A 21,612-nucleotide genomic window follows, 5' to 3' on the forward strand; every position below is an offset into this window, starting at 1 on the left:
ATACAGTAAGTGCCCATATACATTTAGCACTGTTTTGCTTAATTCATTGTTTATTTGTGGAGGAGTCAGTTTTTTCACTACGTTATTGGAGAGGAACATTTTCTCAGGCAAAACTCTCTATTATGCACGTAAGAAACCACATCCTCCCACACCACAGTGTGACGACATTCCTAGATGAGCCTTTTAAAAGGCAGCGCAGTGCAGCACTCTCTCACAGGACCTGCCTCTGAGACAGCCATGGCCAGACTGGACATCACCGAGCACTGCAAAGACATCGCTTTCCCGGGACACATGCACACTCAGGAGTCCCTGCAATACGCCCAGAACTTCAAATTTGAGGACACAGACACACTCATTGTCACTTTCCCCAAGTCAGGTGAGTAAGAAGTGAAACAGACGCTCGGCACTTTTTTCATGGCAGAAAGAAAAGCTTTGTAGCTTTGTACATTCCACGCATTTGATATACAGTATGTGTTTTAGCAGAACTGCACAAGAATTCAAGCGTGTGAGCAATGACCAAAAGTGTTAGGGAGTCAGGGACTAATTACATTCTGAATTTACAACAAAAGCACTTTTCACACTATCTGGATGTGGGATGGCACTTTTTTTCTTCAGAAAAAGGGAGATGGAGTGAATTGATAATAACCAAACACTGAATCTGTGAAAGAATTGAGATCACATACTGTGCGCCTGGCTTGTTGAAATTGTGTTTGAAATTGATCTGAGAAATAGCATCACCGTGAATGACATTTTTCTTGGCCTCTTTCTGTCTTTCTCTCTTTTTCCAACCAAGGCACCACTTGGATGCAGGAGACCTTGACCCTGATCTACAGTCGGGGTGACCCAACCCTGGCTCAGTCTGTTCCCAACTGGGCCCGGTCGCCCTGGCTGGAGCAATTCTACTGTCCCGATGTTCTTAGAGTCTGCAAGGGTCCTCGCATCCTCACCACTCACCTGCCCTATCACATGCTGGCTTCTGCACTAGAGGGCTCCAAGGCTAAGGTAATGCATGCTGGACAGATACTAATAATGGGAATGTGGGTCATAAGGACTGTTTTTCTGAGAGACCTTGAAGCCACATTGGATCCATATGGTTCTGCTGCTTCTGCTCTTTGTTATATCAATACTGACTATTGTAAGAAATCTGAAATCAATTTGTGAAATGGAAGCCACAAAAGTTTCTTAACAGCTCTGTGCTCTACTGTGTTTCCCCATCCAGATAATCTATGTTGCGCGAAACCCTAAAGATGTTGCGGTGTCTTATTATCACTTCCATAAAATGGCTAAATTCCTGCCTGAGCCCAGCTCGTTTGAAGATTTCCTCGACAGTTTCCTGGATGGAACAGGTAAGCTGAGAGCTCATTAAAGCAGGGTAAAGATTAGAAATACATTTATTGTTCTGAACTGCACAGAATCTTTCAGTGCATTTCAAAGCTGAATATAGTGTGGCCTTTTTCCAGTTTGTGATGTTTAATTCAATCTCCGCTTGCTTCTGGCACAGTGCATTACGGATCCTGGTTTGATCACGTGAAAGGATGGACTCGTTGCAGAAACAACCTGAACTTTTTCTATATCACCTATGAGGAAATGTTGCAGGTGAGAAAGCTTCGGGACATTTGCTGTGCATTTGTATGATATAGATAGACTGTTTGCTCTGTTTCTAAGACAAATTCTGCTGTTCTTTGGATAGGACACCCAAGGCTCTCTAGAGAGGCTCTGCAGTTTCCTACAGTTCCCCCTGCTGGAGGAGGAGCTCATCAGCACCCAGAGACACTGCAGCTTCAATAGCATGAAGCAGAACAACATGGTGAACTACACTCTCATCCCCCAGGAGATTATGGACCACAGCAAGGGCCAGTTCATGAGGAAAGGTGAGCCCAGATTCCAGTCTCTCTCTGTCATTGACCTGTGTGCACCTGTGTGGGTGTTTGATGCAGAGAGATGTGCCTTGTGGGAAACGTTGCTTCAGTTAATGTCACACTGCACTGTAGTGTAAAATCTATCCATTTATATAGTGACCTTTGAGAATGGTGGCAAGACTAGGCAGTTGACAGGTTACGGGCATTGAGAGGTCAGAAATTCTGCTTGTGTGAAAACGCTTGGCTTACATATACTGTACATATACAAAAAAGAAAAAAAATCATTATTTAAGTTCATTTTTTCCCATGCATATGGAATGGCAAAATTTGCGTGGTGCCACCCATTTTTTACTGAAAAATCTAAAGCGTTTTCTTTAGAGTAAGCCCCCTTGCCAACGCTACACCCCGTTAGCCAGTGGTTTGAAGATCTGCATGTTTTCCAGGCAAAATTGGTGACTGGAAGAACCTGTTCTCCAAAGAGCAGAACCACCGCTTCGATGACATCTTCGAAGAGGAGATGTTGAACACAGACCTCACCTTCATATGGGAATGATCTCAAGATCTTCTGCCACTGAAGGACAGAAGAAGGATTATCGAGTACCCTGCCTGAGCAAGAGCAGAATGCAGCCTGTCATTCATTTTGTGAATGGTATTCAGATTAGACTGAAAGCTTTTTTCTTATTTAGAAATATCCCTTTTTAATACTGTGAATTTAGCCTGTAAATATTTTGGAAATAATTTAAGATGTATACATTAAATGTGAATGTATGACTGAACATGACAGAGCACTGCATGTGAAAACTTAGCACTTTTTGGTTCGTGTATTTGTATTCTGTGGTCATAAATATAAACAATAAATTATTAATGTTTTAAACAATCTACTATTTGTCAAAATTTAATTGATAATTCTTTTCCATCTACAAAATGGCTACTTTTTGTCCTTTTTGCAAGATAAAATTTGCAATGCAAATGACATACAGCAAGGATAAAGAGATTCATAAGAGGATTTCTTGCATCTGAGACTTTGGTTTTTCAGTCTAATTAATATTCCACTTCACCAAGCCTTCTGGTGTACTGTCCCTAACATTTATGTTGAAAAGAATTGTTTGGGGTATCTGCATCGTACACTCTAACATGATTTAAGCTAGATAAGGTTTGTACTTATGTAATTTGTACCCAGACTCCTCGCTTATTGGTGGTATAGATATACAGTAGTGATGTGCAGACTGTGAAAATGTCACTGCCAATGTGTGCCTCATCTGTCGGCTGTTGGTTCATTTGCAATAGTAGTACTAAAAGCACATGCAGCACGTGAATATCCCTCCCACCAACAATCATCTTTATCATCACAGTCCCGTCAAGCCCCAGTAAAGTTATTCTTCTAAGTTATCCTAAATCACTGGGCATTTAAAGATTAATAACACTTGCCTAAGCAAGCAATTCTTCAATGAAGGGAACACTGGTCCTTTATGCTGAAAGGTATTTGGATTTTTGTTCCAATTGAGCAATATGGGCCAAATGACCTGAGACACAATGCAGCCTTAGACACATGTTGGTGGAGGGGTGTTGTAAAATAGGACCTTTCAGAGGTTAGTCAGGGTAGAACAGACACACAAAGTAACAATAAAGTAAAGGGAAAAGTGCTCTTATATGTACTGCATGAAAGAACACACTTAGAAACAAACCAAAAGAAAATATAAGCTCCTTTTTTAAACTTCGTACTAGACTTCTTCAGTCTAACAATAGCTGGACAGCTTAAACAAAGTCTTTCTATTTGAAACTTTCAAAAAGTCAAACCTCACAAACTGTTCAGTGACTCTTTCACTCCCTGTGTCACAGCTTGAATAACAGAGGATCTACCCTTTATCTTCAGAGGCCTCTGCTTCCCTCTTTTTAAGTTGAAACCTGACCAACAGATTTGGATCAACCAGTCATGTGACACAGCTTATTCCACACAGTATTCTAGGTGATGTTGAAACAAAATCTCTATTTTGACCAAATACACTGCTCTCTCACACAGCCTTTCTTAAGTTCTTACATATTCTTTATATTTTTTACAGTAGATGTTTTTAATAGAGGTGAAAGTATTATACAGTCTTTAAATTTCAAAGCCTGTTTATCAAAGCTTGTTTTGTCAGGTGTTAAAAATGACCATGTTATTTTTAGAAAATGTGAGAGAGTGCTAAGAAACTTTCTGCTGTTTTTGCAGCTGTCTGGCTGACTTCCTCCTAAAAGATGAACAGGTCAGCTTCTATTCATGGTGTCAGTTGTGGAGGAAGGGTCACTGCCTGTATGTTAAAAACAGGATTTGCTTTTTTCCGAGACAGTAAAATACAGTTTTAAAAATCTCAACTAGATCAACAGTTTGGTCCGTGACAGAATATGGCGTAAAGTTACAGACAGCGTCTATTTATGAGCTAAGTGGTGCAATCTTTGCCCACTGTAACTTTCGCCATTGTATTTGTATAGTCTAAGGTGCCCATCAGGTGGCTTCAATATAATTAGGGCTAAAGATTAATTCTGCACAGGAGGTAACAATACAGGCTTCTGTTAATTGTACATAAGGGTGTGTCAAAACAGACTGATGTGTGCACAGACTGGTTGTGCTGAAGACTGGAGATGTTACAGCTTGAAGGAAACCAAGAAACATTTTTGGACCCAAACACTGATCTGTAAGGAATTTACTGTGTTTTTTTCCTCCTGGGATTAGGAGGGTGGTATGTTGCCATCTAACAGTAAAAGTCTGGTCCTCAAGGAGGTTTTATTTTCAGTTAGGACTTTCCTGGTTTTGCAAGTACTGTTGCTGTGATAGAGGAACCACATCTGGATGTTACAAGGATGCAAGGATGATTTTCAAATCAACTCCTAATCTGTGAAAATGACGTGCTAGAATACTGGCAGGGACAAAGACAAAATCATCCTTATGTTAGAGGACAAGCCAGAAAGAGCCTTGAGGTGTCACAAGTCACAGATTTACCAAGCCTTGGCACAGTCCATGTCCAGCAACATTATTCACTCATTTATGAAGAGTATGAATATTTTCATTAAACAATGTTTGACAAATAGACTTTCTGCCACATATGTTAAACACTTATTCCTCCTAGCAAGCAATAAATACTGTAAGATTTCTGGTGAATTCAGCGAGATGCAGGGCTTGAATGCTTATTTCTGTAGACGCTTATGGTGTAGAAATAAAGTATTCTCATGCTCTGTTGTCATGAGCCTTTTAATGCCTAGTATGGGTGGTGAACAGGGTAAGACCATGGGCCTTCAAACATGTGGTGGTGGGTTCACAACCTCTATCTTTGCTGCTGTCCTTATCCTTTTCATTTAAACTGGCGCCAGTATTACTGGGAGGACTGTGGAGAGTACAATCCTGTATTTCCACTCACTTCTAGTGAAATCAGGACACGATCTATCGTACTGTAGAGTGCCAACCTTGAAGAAGGGAAAAGGCTTATGGGCTGTGATCAATTGAGTTTGCATGTAGGGGTCAGTGATTGTGTCAGTATCGGTGTGTTTCTCCATTTCCTGTGTGTTTGTTTCTTCCCCATAATCAAAGTTGTTAAACGCAGGCAGTGGAGAAGGAGGCGATTAGCAAGGATGGAGGAACACAATGTTGACTCAGTTTGCACAGCTTAAGTTGTTGTATCTGGTGCTAAAGCAGTTTGTGCCTTCCTGTTTATTTATTTGTCTCTTAACAGCTTCCTCTTGATACATCCATTGGACATGTCTGTTCCTGACTGGACAATAGCACACCCCACTGAGTGGGACTGGTCAGCTGAAAAGGACACAATAAACCAGGTTAAAGGGGCTTTGTAAATAAAAACCCTGGCTGGATTGCGAGACCCAGGAGAGAGCTTGGCCGCCAGGGACTCTACAGAGGACAGAGGGGGAAGATCCCCATTACTCCCCACTCTACCCAAAACTGGACTCAGGAGACAAAGAGGGGAGAGGGGGGGAGCTCCAGGGACACGTTGTTCAGGATGCCCGGGACCGAGGAGCATGCCTGCAACTTCACAGTTTCTTCTCAGTGGCGCTGGGGCGTTAGCAGGCATGCCAGGTCACCCACTGGAACTGGATTGGAAGGCTAATGCTGCCCGGGGTTTGTAACTGGGCTCCACTGGGTAGTTGTGTTGGCCTGGAACGTGAGCCCTTCGGTGAAAGTTTTGTGTCAGACGCTCCGGATGTTGGGTAAACAGTGTGCTGTAATTGCTGGAGAGTGAAAAGGGGCTCTTAAGCAATACTTCCAGTCTTGTCTGGTCTGTAGGTCTTTATAATTGCTAGGTGGCATAGTCAACTACAAAACAAAAGTAGTTCCTGAATTTACTGGTCACCCTACCCATGAGATCCACTCTAATGAACTTTTACGACTTTTTCTTGATTTACTACTTACACTGTGCAGTAAATCGAGACCAATTTTAAAATTCAAATATTCAATGTTTGTTATATTGACATCAGGGAGAAAAACATATTCTACAGAAATAACACAGTACAGACAATACAGAAACTCTCAAGAGTAAAAGATATTTCAATGTATAGTATACCCTAGCCAAATATTGTCACTGTATTTTCTTATAAACTAGTGAGGTCAGACAATAATCCAAGTGGTATAATAAAAAACATTACTGCACCACATTTTGTGATAACACAAATCTATGCATTCCATACTTGCTACAGACAAAAAAATCCCAAATTCTAGCCCTGTAATCTGAAAACACTAATAAAAGCATATAATAGGCCAAAAAGAGAATAACCCACCTTTGTAGAAATAAATCCTAAAGAGAACAAAATCTCCCTTCCTACAACATTGCTGCCTAAAACTGACTGGAAATAAATCTCCTTTATTCTAAAAAAGCTTCACCAACTAGGAGAAACCATCGGTTCACACCATAGTTGAGGATTCCAAAAGCACAGGAAATCGGAATTTCCTAACATAAATGAGGTAGCCACCTATCAGCTACAACCAAACAACTACCATGGCCTTAAATAGGGCAATCAAGATGTGAACCACAAACATTTGTTAGACTTTGGATTGTTGGAACTGAAAAATATAATTACCGATAATTAATAACAGTAATGTGATGTAGCACATTATTCGAAAGGGCATGTTTTACTCATCATTTTTTACGCATAATTTGCAGTAAAGGTTTAGTGATTGCTACCTGCTGACTATTTGCAAATAATTTAACAAAGGTTTTCCCTTGGAAAAAAAGGCTGGTGCTTAGACAGGAGAGGAACTAGCATGTACTATTAACTAATACTGTACGTCAATCACTGACTTTTTGTTTTGTATGAATATTCCCTTTGTTCATTTGTCAGGCCAATACCAAAAGTTATTTTAAAATCTTTTGTCTGTCTTTAGACACATTTTCACATGTGGCAATCTTCTACGTGCAGGATGTGTGCAGACAGACAAACACATGACCTACTATTTCAGGAAAGAGAAGTACATCTGGCTGCAACAGAGTTCTCATGTCACAGAAGGGTTTTTGCCTGTTCATCTTAAGTGACCACATCTGCAACGCTGACAATAAGAATCGACCCATTTCTTTTCTGTGAACTGATTTTTGTTTTTTCCAAACCCCACAAAATGCAGTACAAAAATAAAGATATCCATTCCCCTTCCCACACCAAACCAACTCGCCTACTGTAGCCCCACAGTGGTACTTTTCCGCCAAGCAGTTATACTGAAACGCCAAAGCACAAAGACCCCATGTACATCCGCACTCCAAGCCTCTACCGTGCCCACTCTGGAACCGCGGCGGTGAAGAACAATTTGTTTTTAATTTCTGTGTATTGGGTTTATGCAGCTCTTTCCAGCAATGCACTGCGGTGTTAACTGCAACTTACCTACAGTATGTCTCAAGTTTTTGACCAGCTGCACATTTTGGAAGAGGCCAGTTTTCTCTCCACTGTGGGGTTAATCCGCAGCAGTGCAGACATGGAGATTGTACAACCTGACAAAGCACTGAAATCATTGACAAACAGGTATCAGAGGAGTCACAGTGCAAAGCCTATACTGTGTATACAACCGTTTATCATCTACACAAAGTGATATGCATTACTAAGTGTAATTATGACACCAGGTGCAGAAGTAGTAGATAGGTCGTTGCCATAAGAAGAGCAACTAGAAATACCAAATTGGGAAGAACCAAACACGGGGATTCCCACTCAAGCAGCTCAAATGCCTTTTGCTTCTAATGACAGAATGGTTCATGAGGAGACAATGTCTGTAGACACCTGTATAACTGGAGCAGACAGAACATTATTAGAGGACAGACCCACTTAAAAAAACATGTAATAATGGTTAACTAGACTTGTCATACAGACCTTCAGCTAAAATATCTTATCATAGACCTTGGCATCTGAGCTAAAAAACAGGCCAATAAAATGTACAAAAATTTATAATAAGGGAGATACAGTATAACAGTGGTACTGTATTAACCTTAAGTGGTATTAACAGAGGTGTTAAGCCTTTAAGAAATAGCCTTTTTCAATGACCCTATGTATCATGTCAAGATAAAGAAGAACCAATTGGGGTAAAATTATTAGATAACATTCAGTGAGATACCATAAAGCCAGGAGATTTTCCCTTTGTCCTGTCCTGTACCTCACTGAGTTTTGATACAGATTATAGAATAATCTAGTACAGCTGAAACTACAGGAGAAAGATTAGGTAAATGAAGAGATTGAGATTTCTACTAATCAAATTGAATGTCTGAACTGTACAATCTACTGCAATATTTGGAGTTAAATTGTATTCCCCCGTGCTCATCTAATAACAGGAATACAGGCTGTCCCTGATATATGTCTGCTTGCTTCTTGCTATGGCTTTTTCTCACTTATGTTGTTGATGAATTGAGGAACTCAAGATTTCCCGCGCTTACGTCATTAAGGCACAACAAACCAGCAACACAGGTGGTTTTTGTTCAGTAAATGTATGCCATTTATTGTGTCAAGTGAGTCACGTAAGTACACCAACAACCCTGTTCTGAAAAAACACAATCTCGATCTGGTCTCATTGGTAGTTCTGAGAAAACAGGACTGTGGCTAATGATCTTGGCTGGTACAAGGCACTTAACATGTGAATAATGCCTGCACAAATTCAGACACCTAGTCCCGCAGGCTATGTTTGGCATAGGTATTGGAAATTACAGATGGCCATCTTTAATTGCTAACCAATTTAGGAGCTGTTTAGAGAGCTAAGGCTAAAAGCTACAATTTCTAAACCATATTGAAATACAGATACAGTACATTAGTACACTCCAGGGAAATAATAAACATAAAAGGGATATTTTTTAAACTATGATCTTAATGCAATCAACACATTAAAATCAAACAACTGGATAAATTAAAGATTCAAGTATCAACAAAAATAGAAGGGACAGAACAAAACAGACTTGGTACATAAGGCCAAGTCTGGGAAGCACTGGGCTAGCCTGTAGATGTTCCAAACAAATTTGATGTGCTCCAGATCTTTAAAGAACCACTAGGGGGAAGCCTTACACAAAATAATATTTGAAGGAATGTTTCAATTGGTGAAGGATGGCAACCAAAGATTGTCTGAGCCAGGTACTTGGATGTTTCTAGACATATATAAAGCAAAATAAAAAACACAACATGCTGTTTCAAATAATCTAAAGCTTTACCTTATCAACAAAAGAAATGAAGTCGTAAACATATGAAAGTTGCAGTTGTGGGGTATCTTGTAAGTCCTAGAATGTGCAAATGATTTTATATCTCATTCAAACTAAAACAAGAGGATTAAACAGAGCAACATTTAAGAAACCTCTATATTTTCTTTAATTTTCTAAATTATTTTTAAAATGCACTGCACTTTGTCATGTATCCTGATATCCATTTTGTAATTCTGATGTTTCTTGACACCATTAGAATGCATAAAGATTGCACAGGAAAAATTAATATCTAAGCTTTAGATCTTGAAGTTATAGTGGGTTTTGAGAAACCTAAAGACACAGAAACAGCTATTGTTAGAGAGTTAAAACCCTCTACCTATTATGTTGGTTGTCAAAGTGACCCACGCTGTAATTAGTGAAGAGCAGAGACTCTGGTGTGCACTGAACCAGTTCTAAATAAAAGGCCTCTATCTCCCTGGAAGCAGTATTGAGTGAATGGTTTATTTAATGAGGTTTCCACAAAGCAGTAATCAGGTGCATGTGTCTTGATGGACTGTCCGCCTCTGAAGATGAAAGGGGTGTGTGTGTAAGAGTTGGAAGAGACATGTTCAAGTTAAGAGCCCTCTCAGGAGTGAAGCACACAGGCTTCTGGACAGGGGATTGAAAGGAATGGATATTGAGCCCTGTCAGTTTGAAGCTTTTTGGTTTTTTCCACACTACATATCTTCCATGTAAGATATCATCATTGTTAAATATCAGATACTACCTACACTTCCACAAAAATATTTAGCGGATATGACTGCCAATTAAACATCTTTTCTCACTCAGTTCTCCCTATGTCACACCAAAATGTGATAAGCCCACTTTTGGAGAGCAATGCAATCCAGAGATCACATTAAAACTAGATGGGGAAATTTTCAGACACTTGTATTGCTTGTGACATATGTATACCAGCAAAATGCAAAGCAGCCTGTGGCAATAATTACTGTACTGGGATATCATTCTACTCCTAGACGCAAAGAGTTCTTATTGGCTAAAACATTCAAGACAATTGGATCTGGTAACATAACCTCAAAGTTCATCTTGCAGGTTGCAGGTATGGATACTATGCAAATGCATCCTGTTGGGGCTGACAACTCTAAAACTTTGGACTAAACCTAAAAGTTCAGAAGTATCTAACAACTCTAAAATATAAATGAATGACGGCAGAAGTTTTGAAAGAAACCCAAGAAAGTAAATTAATTCTAAATGATGAGCTGAGATAACAGCACTGGAGAAAACAGGCCAACACAACCCCAATCAGTGTCAAACAGGAAGTTGATTTTTTCCCCCATTCCAATGAAGACGGTGGAGGTGGTCAGTATAACTAAAATCCGGGTCTCGTGAAATGATAATAAAAACATGTAAACCTGTAGAAAAATAAATGTAACCCCACTCATTTTGTTGCTGTGCTCCCTGGCAGTAATAATCAAAAATCTCATTTGAAGACTTCAGCAGTTAGCTTAGTAAAAGCCCTCCCTTTTCTTTTTCAGCAGAGTGATCAAAGCGAGGGCAATGGCCTTTTTTAAAACCATCCAAAATGTTTCCGAAAATGTTTTGATTACAGTTTAGGTACTGTAGCAAACAGACAAGAGAAGTAACTTTTAAAACAAACACTGCATTATAATAAAATAAATGGTATGCTGCTGCCACCGCATAAACACTTCTTCTAATAATGTGGTGAATTACAACGAACGAGTTTAGTACGGAGTTGCGTACTAACCACGCAGTTAGTACGCTGCTTTCAGTTCTTCGCAGTTAATATTTTTCCTGCGGTAAAGCTTCAAACTAGAGATTCTTTCCTTCCAGGAAGTTAGTCCTCACCGTATCAGAGCCTCTCAATTTTTTATGTACTGTCTACACACGCATAGATGATGACTGTGTAGTTATCACTCGACTCCCCATTCCTGCAATTCTAGGTTCTTTGCACAGCGTAAAGTCTCCTCTCGGCAATGCTTAAAAAAATCTCGAATCTTTCATTGACGCATGTAATGGATATTCAGCTTTTTTAACAATGCAATGTTAAAACGTTTTCTTGCTCAGAAAACCTACATAGAAACACAACGTGCATGTTCACTCCATTAATTAACATTCACCACGTGCTACAGAAGACAAGTGACGATGGCCTATTTCTCAAAAGAGTTGCATCTAGGTCATTGCTTTTTTTACGTTTGAAGCACAGTACGCGCTCCCTGAATTGCACAAGCAGTGCTTTCCCAGATGGATGATTCACTCCTCAGCCCCATTTGTAAGTACTACCTAACTTTCATTGCCTTTTAGTTACCACAAATATCACGAAGGAAATGATTACAGTCATCACTGTCACTATTCCATTGTGCATAGTGTGATTCTTTGCTGAGAGGAATAGATATTATTTCAGTAATATTTTTGACATTAGTCTCTTATGTGACATACCATACCCTTGTTACTTATGGTGTTCTCTAGAATTTAATATTCTTTCAATATACTGTAATGAATAATATTAGAGCATTTTCAGAAAATTTGGGCTTTCAGACATAATTTCCCACTTTATATAGCAAATTTGTTATAAGAGAACATTTGCGTGCAATTCCAATGAAGAAAATCCATAATTTATTAAAATATTAGTTTTAGACACATTGTTTAAGCATTATTTGGTTTCCATTAGAGCATAGAAGAGAAGAATTCATTGATAACGAATTTGAGTTCTTCATCACTTTTCTCATGTAGTTGTAAAACAAATTAAAGAAATATGCAGTATAAACTTGCAGATGTATATTGGGTTGAAAGCTACAGCGGTAGTGTGCCTAAAATACATCGATTTGGAGTCTCTATCTAGACTCTTAGTATTTGTATGGACTGCTTGTGTATATAGGACCTTCACGATTCCACAGGGGATCATATTTCCATAAAATCGACATTGTGCCCACCTGCAACGTCGTGGAAGTTTTCCCAGACCACCAACCCACAGGAAGTGGTGCTTCCAGAGCTAAGCTGCCATTTCCAGGGAGCAGAAACGCTGGTTCCTCTCAGTGCTTGTGCATCAGTACATACCTGTAATGGAGCTCTGTCCTGCTGTGATAGTATGACCACAAACAGAAGTGGAGGGATTGGCATGATATTAATCAGCACAACTACCATCTCTCATACTGCTGAGCCTCTTCTAATACCAGGTCTTACCAGTCTGAAGGAGATACAAAACTCTGTTATTTTAAATGACATGTTTCCTCTAAATAAAAGAAAAATCATACATTTTTCTAAATTTAGTGCTCTCTGCTAAGAAGAATAGTTATTTGTGCTTCTGAGGGTGTATGTTTGGCAGTAGTAGAACTGGAAATAGCTCTCACATGCTTACTTGCCCACACGACGGTTTGAGGCTGAGAAATGTCACTGCTAGTGGAATGGAAAAATAAAGAGCCTTCCTTGTTGGACACTGAGTGTAATGGGCTTTAATGCCTTGGGGCATCTCTTATCTCATGGTTTAATAGATCAGTGATGTTAGCATGCTTCAAGAAGTCTTGAGAGTATATACGGTACATCCTTATAATGGCTGGCCTCAGGCTTCAGAGGGTTCTCAAATCTTGGAAAGACTTCCATGTCAGTGTACTAATTTTAATATATAGAGAGGGAAATCTCTTACTGTTATCAGCTTGGCACAGAGCTAAGTAAAATAATGTAAAGGTCTATGTAATGTGAAGGACTAGGAAAGTTGTAATTAATCACAGCTAAAGTAAAGTAAAATCATGGTAAATGGAAGGCATGAGTCAAAGAGGAAACTATGTTTTTTAATGATCATTAGTAATGTTCCTGTTCCTTTACATTGCCATTTGTCAAGGCAACAAGAATGTCATAGACTGTGTGCTCAGCTGTCTGCTGTTATTGCTGCTTCTCTGTTGTAACTGGGAAACAATCAGATACAGGCTGAATGCTAAGATTCTTAACAACTACCAATAATTTGACTGTGTAGCACATAAATCACGCTTTTCAGCAAGTCGGTGAGCCCCAGGGAGGGCAGGGACACAACAGAACAGGCAGGCACTTCCCACACACACAGTAGGAGACCAGACAATGCCGTGGTAAATATTTGGATGTTCTGGCTTTGTTAGTTTTACTGTACATGTATGTGCTGTCAGTCTTTTGAAAGCAAATGAAGATCATCACAGCAAAACATAATATTTGGAATTTGAATTGAACAACATAGATTGTAGAATGATATAGAATGATTTTTTTTTTATTTCTGGTATTGCTGCTGATATGAAAATGAATGGGTTTCCAAGCCTCTAGGTGCTCATGTTTATTGTCTGTACAGTACATTTCATGTTTAAATGTGATTCCATCAACAGCACTGTAAACTGGTGGAAAATCGAAAGCATGAGTTAATTTATTGCTCTTTATTGAAGGGCCACCAATTACGTGTTGCACTATGTCCTGTGGAGGTATTTATTCACCATTAAACAAATGCTGCACCATCCAGTTCTGGAGTAATCATAAGGAGGGATGTTCTGTGGAAGAATATGGAGAAAATTGCTGTAAATGGAATGGAGGGGTCTTCTCTGCACCTGATTTTGAAAGCAGTAACTGAACCATTTTATCCTGCTGAGAACGTGATTTGCAGTATAACTTTAGTTTAAAAATGCTGGGTATCAGACATAATTCCACCCTGCTGGTGGAGCCTTAGCTTTGTGAAGTTATACACTGCCTAGGGATCCGACTGCTGAGTGATTACACTAGGTATTCAAACAATTAATTCAGGGGAACCAGCAAACACCGCAGTGTCTGCAACAGCTTCACATGGCAATATTTACTCCTAGTTTCCAGAATATCTTCAAGCTATTTGTATTCCACTTTCAGGTTGGTTTGTAGAGGGCTTTGTTATAGTTCAGAAAACAAATCTACTGCATACCTTTTACCAGTCTTTTGCTTTGAAGTAGGTTAGTTAACACTAGGCATTTAGAACCAGGACATTAAAATGAGCTATCAATGAAAAATGTCACACTTTTTGATAGACCTTCTTTAGTTTGGGGTAAATATTTTAAGATGTATTTTGAAATATTTTAGGACCGTTTCATATCCTGCATCAGTGAAACGTTCAGTAGTTTCCGTAAGAGGAAATCCAAATCAAAACTGATCTGTGGTCCAGCAGGCGAAGATGTCAGATATGAGATACTCCTGTTATTTCTGTCTATTCACTGCTACCACCCAAAAATAGCTGCCTTCTTCTTTCTTTGGAATTAGTGGATCCATTCTTCTTTTAACCACTGCATCTAATTCAGCATCACGGAGGAGCCTCACCCAGTGAGCAGTGGGTGCATGGCAGGATACACCCTGGATGGAACGCCTGTGCTTCACATCATAGTGGATTTATAACCCCTGAAATCTTACTGAATATCAGGCCTAGCAGATACATTTATGGCTATCAGTTTCCTGACCAAATCTTTTTGGTTTGTGAATACAAGCTTCCAGCAGGTCTGTACTCCTGTTCCCTTAGACACAAAATGGCTCTTGCATCCTTTAAATAATTCTTGTCACCTTTTACAGCGGACTGCTTTGACGTCGTCTTGGTAGTGCAGTGTGCTGTGCTCTCGTGATTCTAAATACCAGCTCACAGGATGCATTTCATCACACTCTTACCTATCCTTTCAGGAATCCCCCAACTCTTCCACCTCCACCTCCATCTCTGTAGACCAACAGAGCACTGCTCTGTCAGTACTGTAGCTCCCACTCTTCTCCTCCTCCTTTCTCTGCTTCAGCTTCTGTCATCCTCTGAGCCTTTGAAACCACCGATGTGCTCATCAGGACTGACTCATCTCCAGCTCTCCCAGAGGCTGCTGGACCAAGGCTCATGGGCTGATGGGGAGAGCAAACACTCACCTTCGTCACTACAAGACACAGACACAGGGGGAGCCCTTCAACCACTGTAACAACAGACTAATGTTTACTTCAACAACGAGCACGCGTCCATGTTAACTGTTAGGTCTGTTGTAGCTGAACGTATTTGATTTACCTTCAGCTTCAGCGACAGAAGAAAAACAGTCAGAATGACATGTTCTTGTGAGGAAAAAAGGGTACGACAAGGTACAAAATGCATTTTAAAATGTAAATATATAGTATGGCTTTAAAGGTTTTGGTCCGTAATTTTTCTAGATAAGTAAATTAAGGACAGGCTCACACTTAGAGTGACAGCCCTGAGAATGTTTATTTATATAACAGGCCATTTATTAAAGCAATCTGAGTGACGTACCTTGCTCTTGGGTATATCAGTAGTAATTTACCTAGGATCTAATTTACAAATCTGTTATTCAAAGACAGAGCCCTAAGCACTGCTCCACGCTGCTGCCTGACGTTGCTTCACTGGATTCATATCACCAGCACTTTAGCAGAGATAAAGCTCCCAGCTCAGCAGAAAGCACTTTGTTCAAAACAAATAAGGCTGTTTTAAGTTAGCATGCTGCCAGATGAAGATGGATGCTTAATACATCTAATAAATAATCCTTGCACTTACATAGCGTGTCTCTGGACACTGCTCTCAAAGCGCTTTACAAGTAATGGGGACTCCCCTCCACCACCAGTGTGCAGCCCCACCTGGATGATGCGACGGCAGCCAAAGTGCTCCAGAACTCTCCCCACACACCAGCTATCGGTGGGGAGGAGAACAGAGTGATGAAGCCAGTTCATATACGGAGATTATTAGGAGGCCATGATTGGTAATGGACAGGGGGAAATTTGGCCAAGATTTACACCCCTACTCTTTTTTCTAAAAGGCTGAACAAGCTCATCAGGAGAGCAAGCTCTGTCATTGGGTCTGACCTGGACCCCTTGGAGGTAGTGGCTGAGAGGAGAATGATGTCCAAACTAGAGGCCATCATGGACAACATCTCCCATCCCCTCTATGACAGGCTTGTAGAAATGAAGAGCACGTTCAGCAATAGACTGATTCATCCACGGTGCGACAGGGAGCGCTACAGGAGGTCATTCTTGCCTTCTGCCATAAGACTGTACAACGCATCCACCTTGCGTCTTGGCAGAGGCAACATCGACAGTGACCTGTTTCTGGACTAAATGCATCTACACATCTACTGCTACATCTGTTCTCTTTCTTTTTCTTTTTCTTTTTCCCGTTTACAACCATTTTTTGTGCAATATATGCCAGGGACCTGTGCAATACATTTATACTTATATCTATATTTTCATCTATATTTATATTCATATGTGTGATACGATTTTTCTGTGTACTGTTCTGTTCTAGTTTGTGCTTATGTGTCCGGACTGTGAGTAACTCTTGTATTGTATTGTATTGTACTATTATTATATAATTTGTTACACTGTGGCTGTGTTGTGTGTGTTAAGCTGCTGTTGCACTGCAATTTCCCTCACGGGATCAATAAAGTATCTATCTATCTATCTATCTATCTATCTATCTATCTATCTATCTATCTATCTATCTATCTATCTATCTATCTATCTTTCGAGAAATGCCCTGGTATTTTTAATGACAACAGAGATTCTGGACCTGGTTTAATGTCTCATACAAAGGCTGGCACTTTTTTACAGTACATATAGTGTCACCATTGCTATATTGGGGTATTAGCAAGCAAACAGACCACAGGGTGAGGGCACCCCACTAGTCCCACTATCACCTCTTTCAGCAACAACCTGACATTTCCCTTGAGTCTCCCATCCAGATATTGGCCAGTACCTGCTGAGCTTCAGTGGGCTGCCAGGTGTGAGTTGTGGAGTGATTAAGCTGCTGGGATATACCAGGGGGTGTTAATCTTGTCTAAAACGCCAAGCTCACTCGGCAGCTTACCTGCTGTATTATCTTGGTTTAGTGATTGAATGAGATAATGGCATGAAATTTCCTAGAAAAACAGGGGAGCTGCCAGAGCTAACCCCAGGATTTTAACAAACAGCAGTAAGTCTTCTCACTGTACTAATTATGACAAGCAGGGAGGAAGGACCTCGGGTTTTACCTAAAGTTCACACTCAGTGTCACTTTTCACTTTCTACTTGTCCGCTCATTACACTTACTGTACACTACGGTGCATCACGGTGAGGGACAGTGCAGTCTGGCAGTTTTAATGACAGTACCCACCCAATTTTATGAAAATAATAAATACTATTGTACTGAGTACTCTCACATGACCTGAGCTGCAATCACATTTCAGTCCTTTTTTGTGAAAAATTCAGGACATGGACAATATAGCACCACCTCAGCTGACCTTTGACTCCTTAATATCTTCTAGTGCTTTCTGTGGTCCCAAACGCTCTGCTAGCTGTTACACTTATTCCATTTTTGATCGTTGTGTTTAGGGCTTATAGTTCATGGGTCTGCAACACACTTGCTAGGGGTAGGTTGTAATGCAAAGCAAAACGCTAATTGACGTTTATTGTCGCTGCCTTTCGAGTTATGAATGTATAAATTACGCTTTCTTAACAAAAGATGATAGCAAACTAAATATTTAAGCGAAGGAAAAATGTCAGCATCCCGCAAGAGTAGATTTTAGAATCTAAAAGAATATACAATTTATATGCAAATAGCATTTCATTCATGCATTATCCGCCCACGCTCCATTTTTTCTGTAGGCGGCTTTTTAAAGCTGGCTGACCACGCTGTTTTCTCCCGAGTGATAAACGAGAAGGTTGTACGCCTGAGGCGCAATTCCCATCTGAATGAATGGTCGGAACAGAAGTTAAGATGGAGCTCAGTCACTCAGGCCCTCACTGCAGAGCTCACGTTTGCTCCCTGAGTTCATCAACCTTGCCTGGGAACTGTGACATCAAAGTAGCGACTACAGTACAAGTGAATGCAGCTGAGCGGTTTTGTAACAGGACTGACGACCGGGCGGTTTCAAAACCTTCATTTCTTTCCTGGAAAAGAGTTTCTTTTTCGGCAGCAACGTTCTTCGGCACTTTTACTCATTTTGTATCACACACGCACTCTAGTTCTAAACTGTACTCCTGTTTGTTTCTGCTGCCTACAAATTGAACAGTTGAAAAAACAATCATCAAAAAGATTCTTTTTTAAAAAAAAATAGCAGCTAACAATAATGTAAAATTCAGCGAGTATGTCCAGATAAGGCTACCCCCACCACATTGTGGGTGGAGATTGTGTAAGGTCCTTCAAGAAAAGCCCAGCGCTGAATAAACCGATAGCAAGCAAATGAGTAAGGCAGAATGTCTTCCTCTCATATGTGATCTTACTTATGCTATGAAATAAACTGGCATTTTCCTCTCATTTTGGCCACTGGAAAATTGAAGTTGATGGTCAATTCTTATTTCTGAGACAGTTTATTTTTTTACTTAGCGTTCCTGCCAGAATTGCACATTTCTGAACAGTTTTAGTTTAATGATCTGAAGGCCAAAGACATAAACGGTCAGAACTGACAAGTTTCTGAAGTGCTGTAGACTAGAGCACAATGAGCGGTTGGTGTCTCTGCCCTCTGAATTGCTAGATGGTTATAGTAAGGTACATTCAAAATTGGTTTTCAAATAGACGATTGATTGCTAATGGGCTTTGGTAATTGAATGGGTGTCGTGGAAAGCCCTCATCTGAACCAAGAGTTTCTCACTGAGTTAATTTCCCTGGGGGGCTACGGAAGAAGGCAGCAGGGTCTAATTACAGTACTTCTGTGGAGAACTGTTGGCTTGCTGTGAGTGTGAGGCATGCTGGGATTCCACAGTGAAAGGCTGAAGGCTTTTCTCAACTACAGGGAAACTGGAATAACCCGAAGACCTTCACTAAGAACAGAAGGGAGCGACATTACAATTTTAGAACATACTTGATTTGGGTATTACTGAAAAAAGTAAAGTTTAAACAAAAGTGGGAGATAACTTTATCAGCCCTATACAATTTCTTGCATTAGGAATTTGTCTTTTTGCATGCCCCAACTTGCTCTCCATGAGACACACAGACAGGGAGAGAAGCTTGGGGTCAGAGCACAGGTTCAGCCATTTATACAGCACCCCTGGAGCAGTTAGGGTTAAGGGCCTTGCTCAGGGGCCCAAAAGAGTAGGATTCCTCTGCTGGCCGCAGGATACAAACCGGCAACCTTCCAGCCACAGGCGCAGATCCTTAGCCACAGAGCCACTGCACCACCATAGTGTGTAGTAAGTGTGGCATATGGCACTGCTGCCTCACAGTTCTTGAGTCCTGGTCAAGTCCTTTGAGTGTGACCTATCCCACTTTCTGTGTGGGGTTTGCACGTGTCCCCTGTGTCCATGTGGGGATTTCTCCAGGTGCTCCAGTTTCACACCTGAAGATACAGTAGCTTCACTGGTGTCTCTACATGGTCCCTGTATGTGTGTGTCTGTCTGCCTCAGTGGTTTGGTGCCCCTTCCATGGGTCTTGTCCTGTCCAGTACCTGTGCTTCTGGCATAGAATCCAGGCTGCTTACCAGGAACATGCAACTTTCTGATTATAGTTGAAAAAGCAAAGGAATCCCACAATATACAACGAATATAACCAGAACACAGGAATGCCAGTTTAAGGAAGTTTTTTTAAAACATTAGCATGGGCAGCTAATTTTTTGTTGCATCCTTATTTTTCGTGTTTAGAGACTCACAATTATAACCCAGCAACTGCACGCAGAAGAGAGTGTAGGCACACTCCTCTAACCTACCCACCTTCAAGACACTCATCCCTTGTGGCGTCTTGTAGTGTGTATGTAATGCCTCTTTTAGCAGCTGAATAATGAATGAATTGCAGTAGTCTTGCTAAACAAACCCTCATTACCTGCTGGTAAATGCAAAAGCTTTTTAACATCCCCCCAAAAAATACAATACTGCCAGATTCTAAGCTTTATGTAGGGAAGTGTTAATGATGCACAGAAAAATGCTTCAGGGAACTAGGGTCCACGATCCTAAATTGTTCCACATCATACATGTCAGTTTTCTGCGAAAAGTCTTTTCAGAGATGAACATAAGTATCGACACATTTCTGTGCTGCTGGAGTTATACAGTATGTTGCAGATTATCGTGTTTTTTCCCCACATTTTTTCCCCCTGGATTTCTCTTGAAGATTAATGTCTTAACTCGTCAAAGTTGACCGTTTGGCCTTACTGGGACACAGTATGTGATCTGGCAGACATAATACGTAGGATATGTTAGCTGAGACGCTGTTGCTGACCTGAGCTTACTGTTGTGTAATAACCCTTGCATCACACTTTAAAATCAACATTCCCATTGCTACAGTCAAGCCCTTGATTTTAACCTTGGACCTTGGGATTTACTCATGACCTCTGGGAAGACCGTCATGTGTGCACACATGCCTTTGGGATAGAAAGAGAATAGGTATATACTGTACTCATTATAATGCTACTCATAATAATGCTACTCATTACAGCACAGTTAACAAAACCTTCTTTTAAAATTATTTCTGGTACTTCAAGGTATACGTCATGCTTGTTTTGCCTAATAGAATAATATATTCTTAAAGTCCAAGCATCTTTTACATTGAATTACCACCCTCCTTTTTCATCTTTCATTCATTCATCTTTCATTTTTCAGCTTTTGAGGGTTCAAAATAAACTTTCCATTTGACTGCAAAAATTTTGGGAGGAGGTCAAAATGTACCCTTGCTCCTCTGCTTTCTTGTGAAGAAATACATGCCTGCTGTGCACCTTTTTATATGCATCTTTTCTAGCACTGGTCTTGCTGGAGACAGATGTCTATCAAAGTGCAAGACACTTTGTTACTTCTGTGCCTCATTCTCTCCTTCCTCATGCTCACTGGCTTTAAAGCTTCACAATCCAAACACCGCTCTCCTGTTCTCAAACAAGCAGCTCTTCAACCTCAGTCTCCATAGAGAACCGCTGGCTCCTTTATGACATAATGTCTGCTCTTTTCCTCCAGTTCTCCTGATGTTGTCATCCCTTCTGGGAAAACCTGAGACACTTATGTCATTCGCAAAGCTTCTGAATTTCTGGATTTGCAAGGACAGGTACTATCCAGGCTCAGAATTATATTTATAAACAGAGAAAGAACGTGGAGGTACTGTGGTGTTTCTGAAATGTAACAGGGATGAATTACAAGAGTTCTTGCATATAGTAAGTAGACACACGTTTCCCTTCAAAAAGATAAGCATTGAAAGCTTTCAC

The 21,612-nt window shown here is 40.4% G+C and overlaps 1 protein-coding gene across 1 annotated transcript; it reads left to right on the top strand.

Annotated features, from left to right (window-relative positions):
* Positions 1 to 237: 237 nt before the first annotated feature.
* On the top strand, positions 238 to 2,580 carry sult5a1 (sulfotransferase family 5A, member 1). The gene is made up of 6 exons (XM_088938982.1): positions 238 to 376; positions 794 to 1,002; positions 1,220 to 1,346; positions 1,502 to 1,596; positions 1,691 to 1,871; positions 2,303 to 2,580. The coding sequence occupies exons 1-6, from the start codon at positions 238 to 240 to the stop codon at positions 2,410 to 2,412; spliced, it is 861 nt and encodes a 286-aa protein (XP_088795108.1). The 3' UTR covers positions 2,413 to 2,580.
* The last annotated feature ends 19,032 nt before the right edge of the window (positions 2,581 to 21,612 follow it).

The sequence above is a fragment of the Atractosteus spatula genome, chromosome 21, assembly GCF_055471065.1.
Source record: "Atractosteus spatula isolate fAtrSpa1 chromosome 21, fAtrSpa1.hap1, whole genome shotgun sequence".
Classification (NCBI taxonomy): Eukaryota; Metazoa; Chordata; class Actinopteri; order Semionotiformes; family Lepisosteidae; genus Atractosteus; species Atractosteus spatula.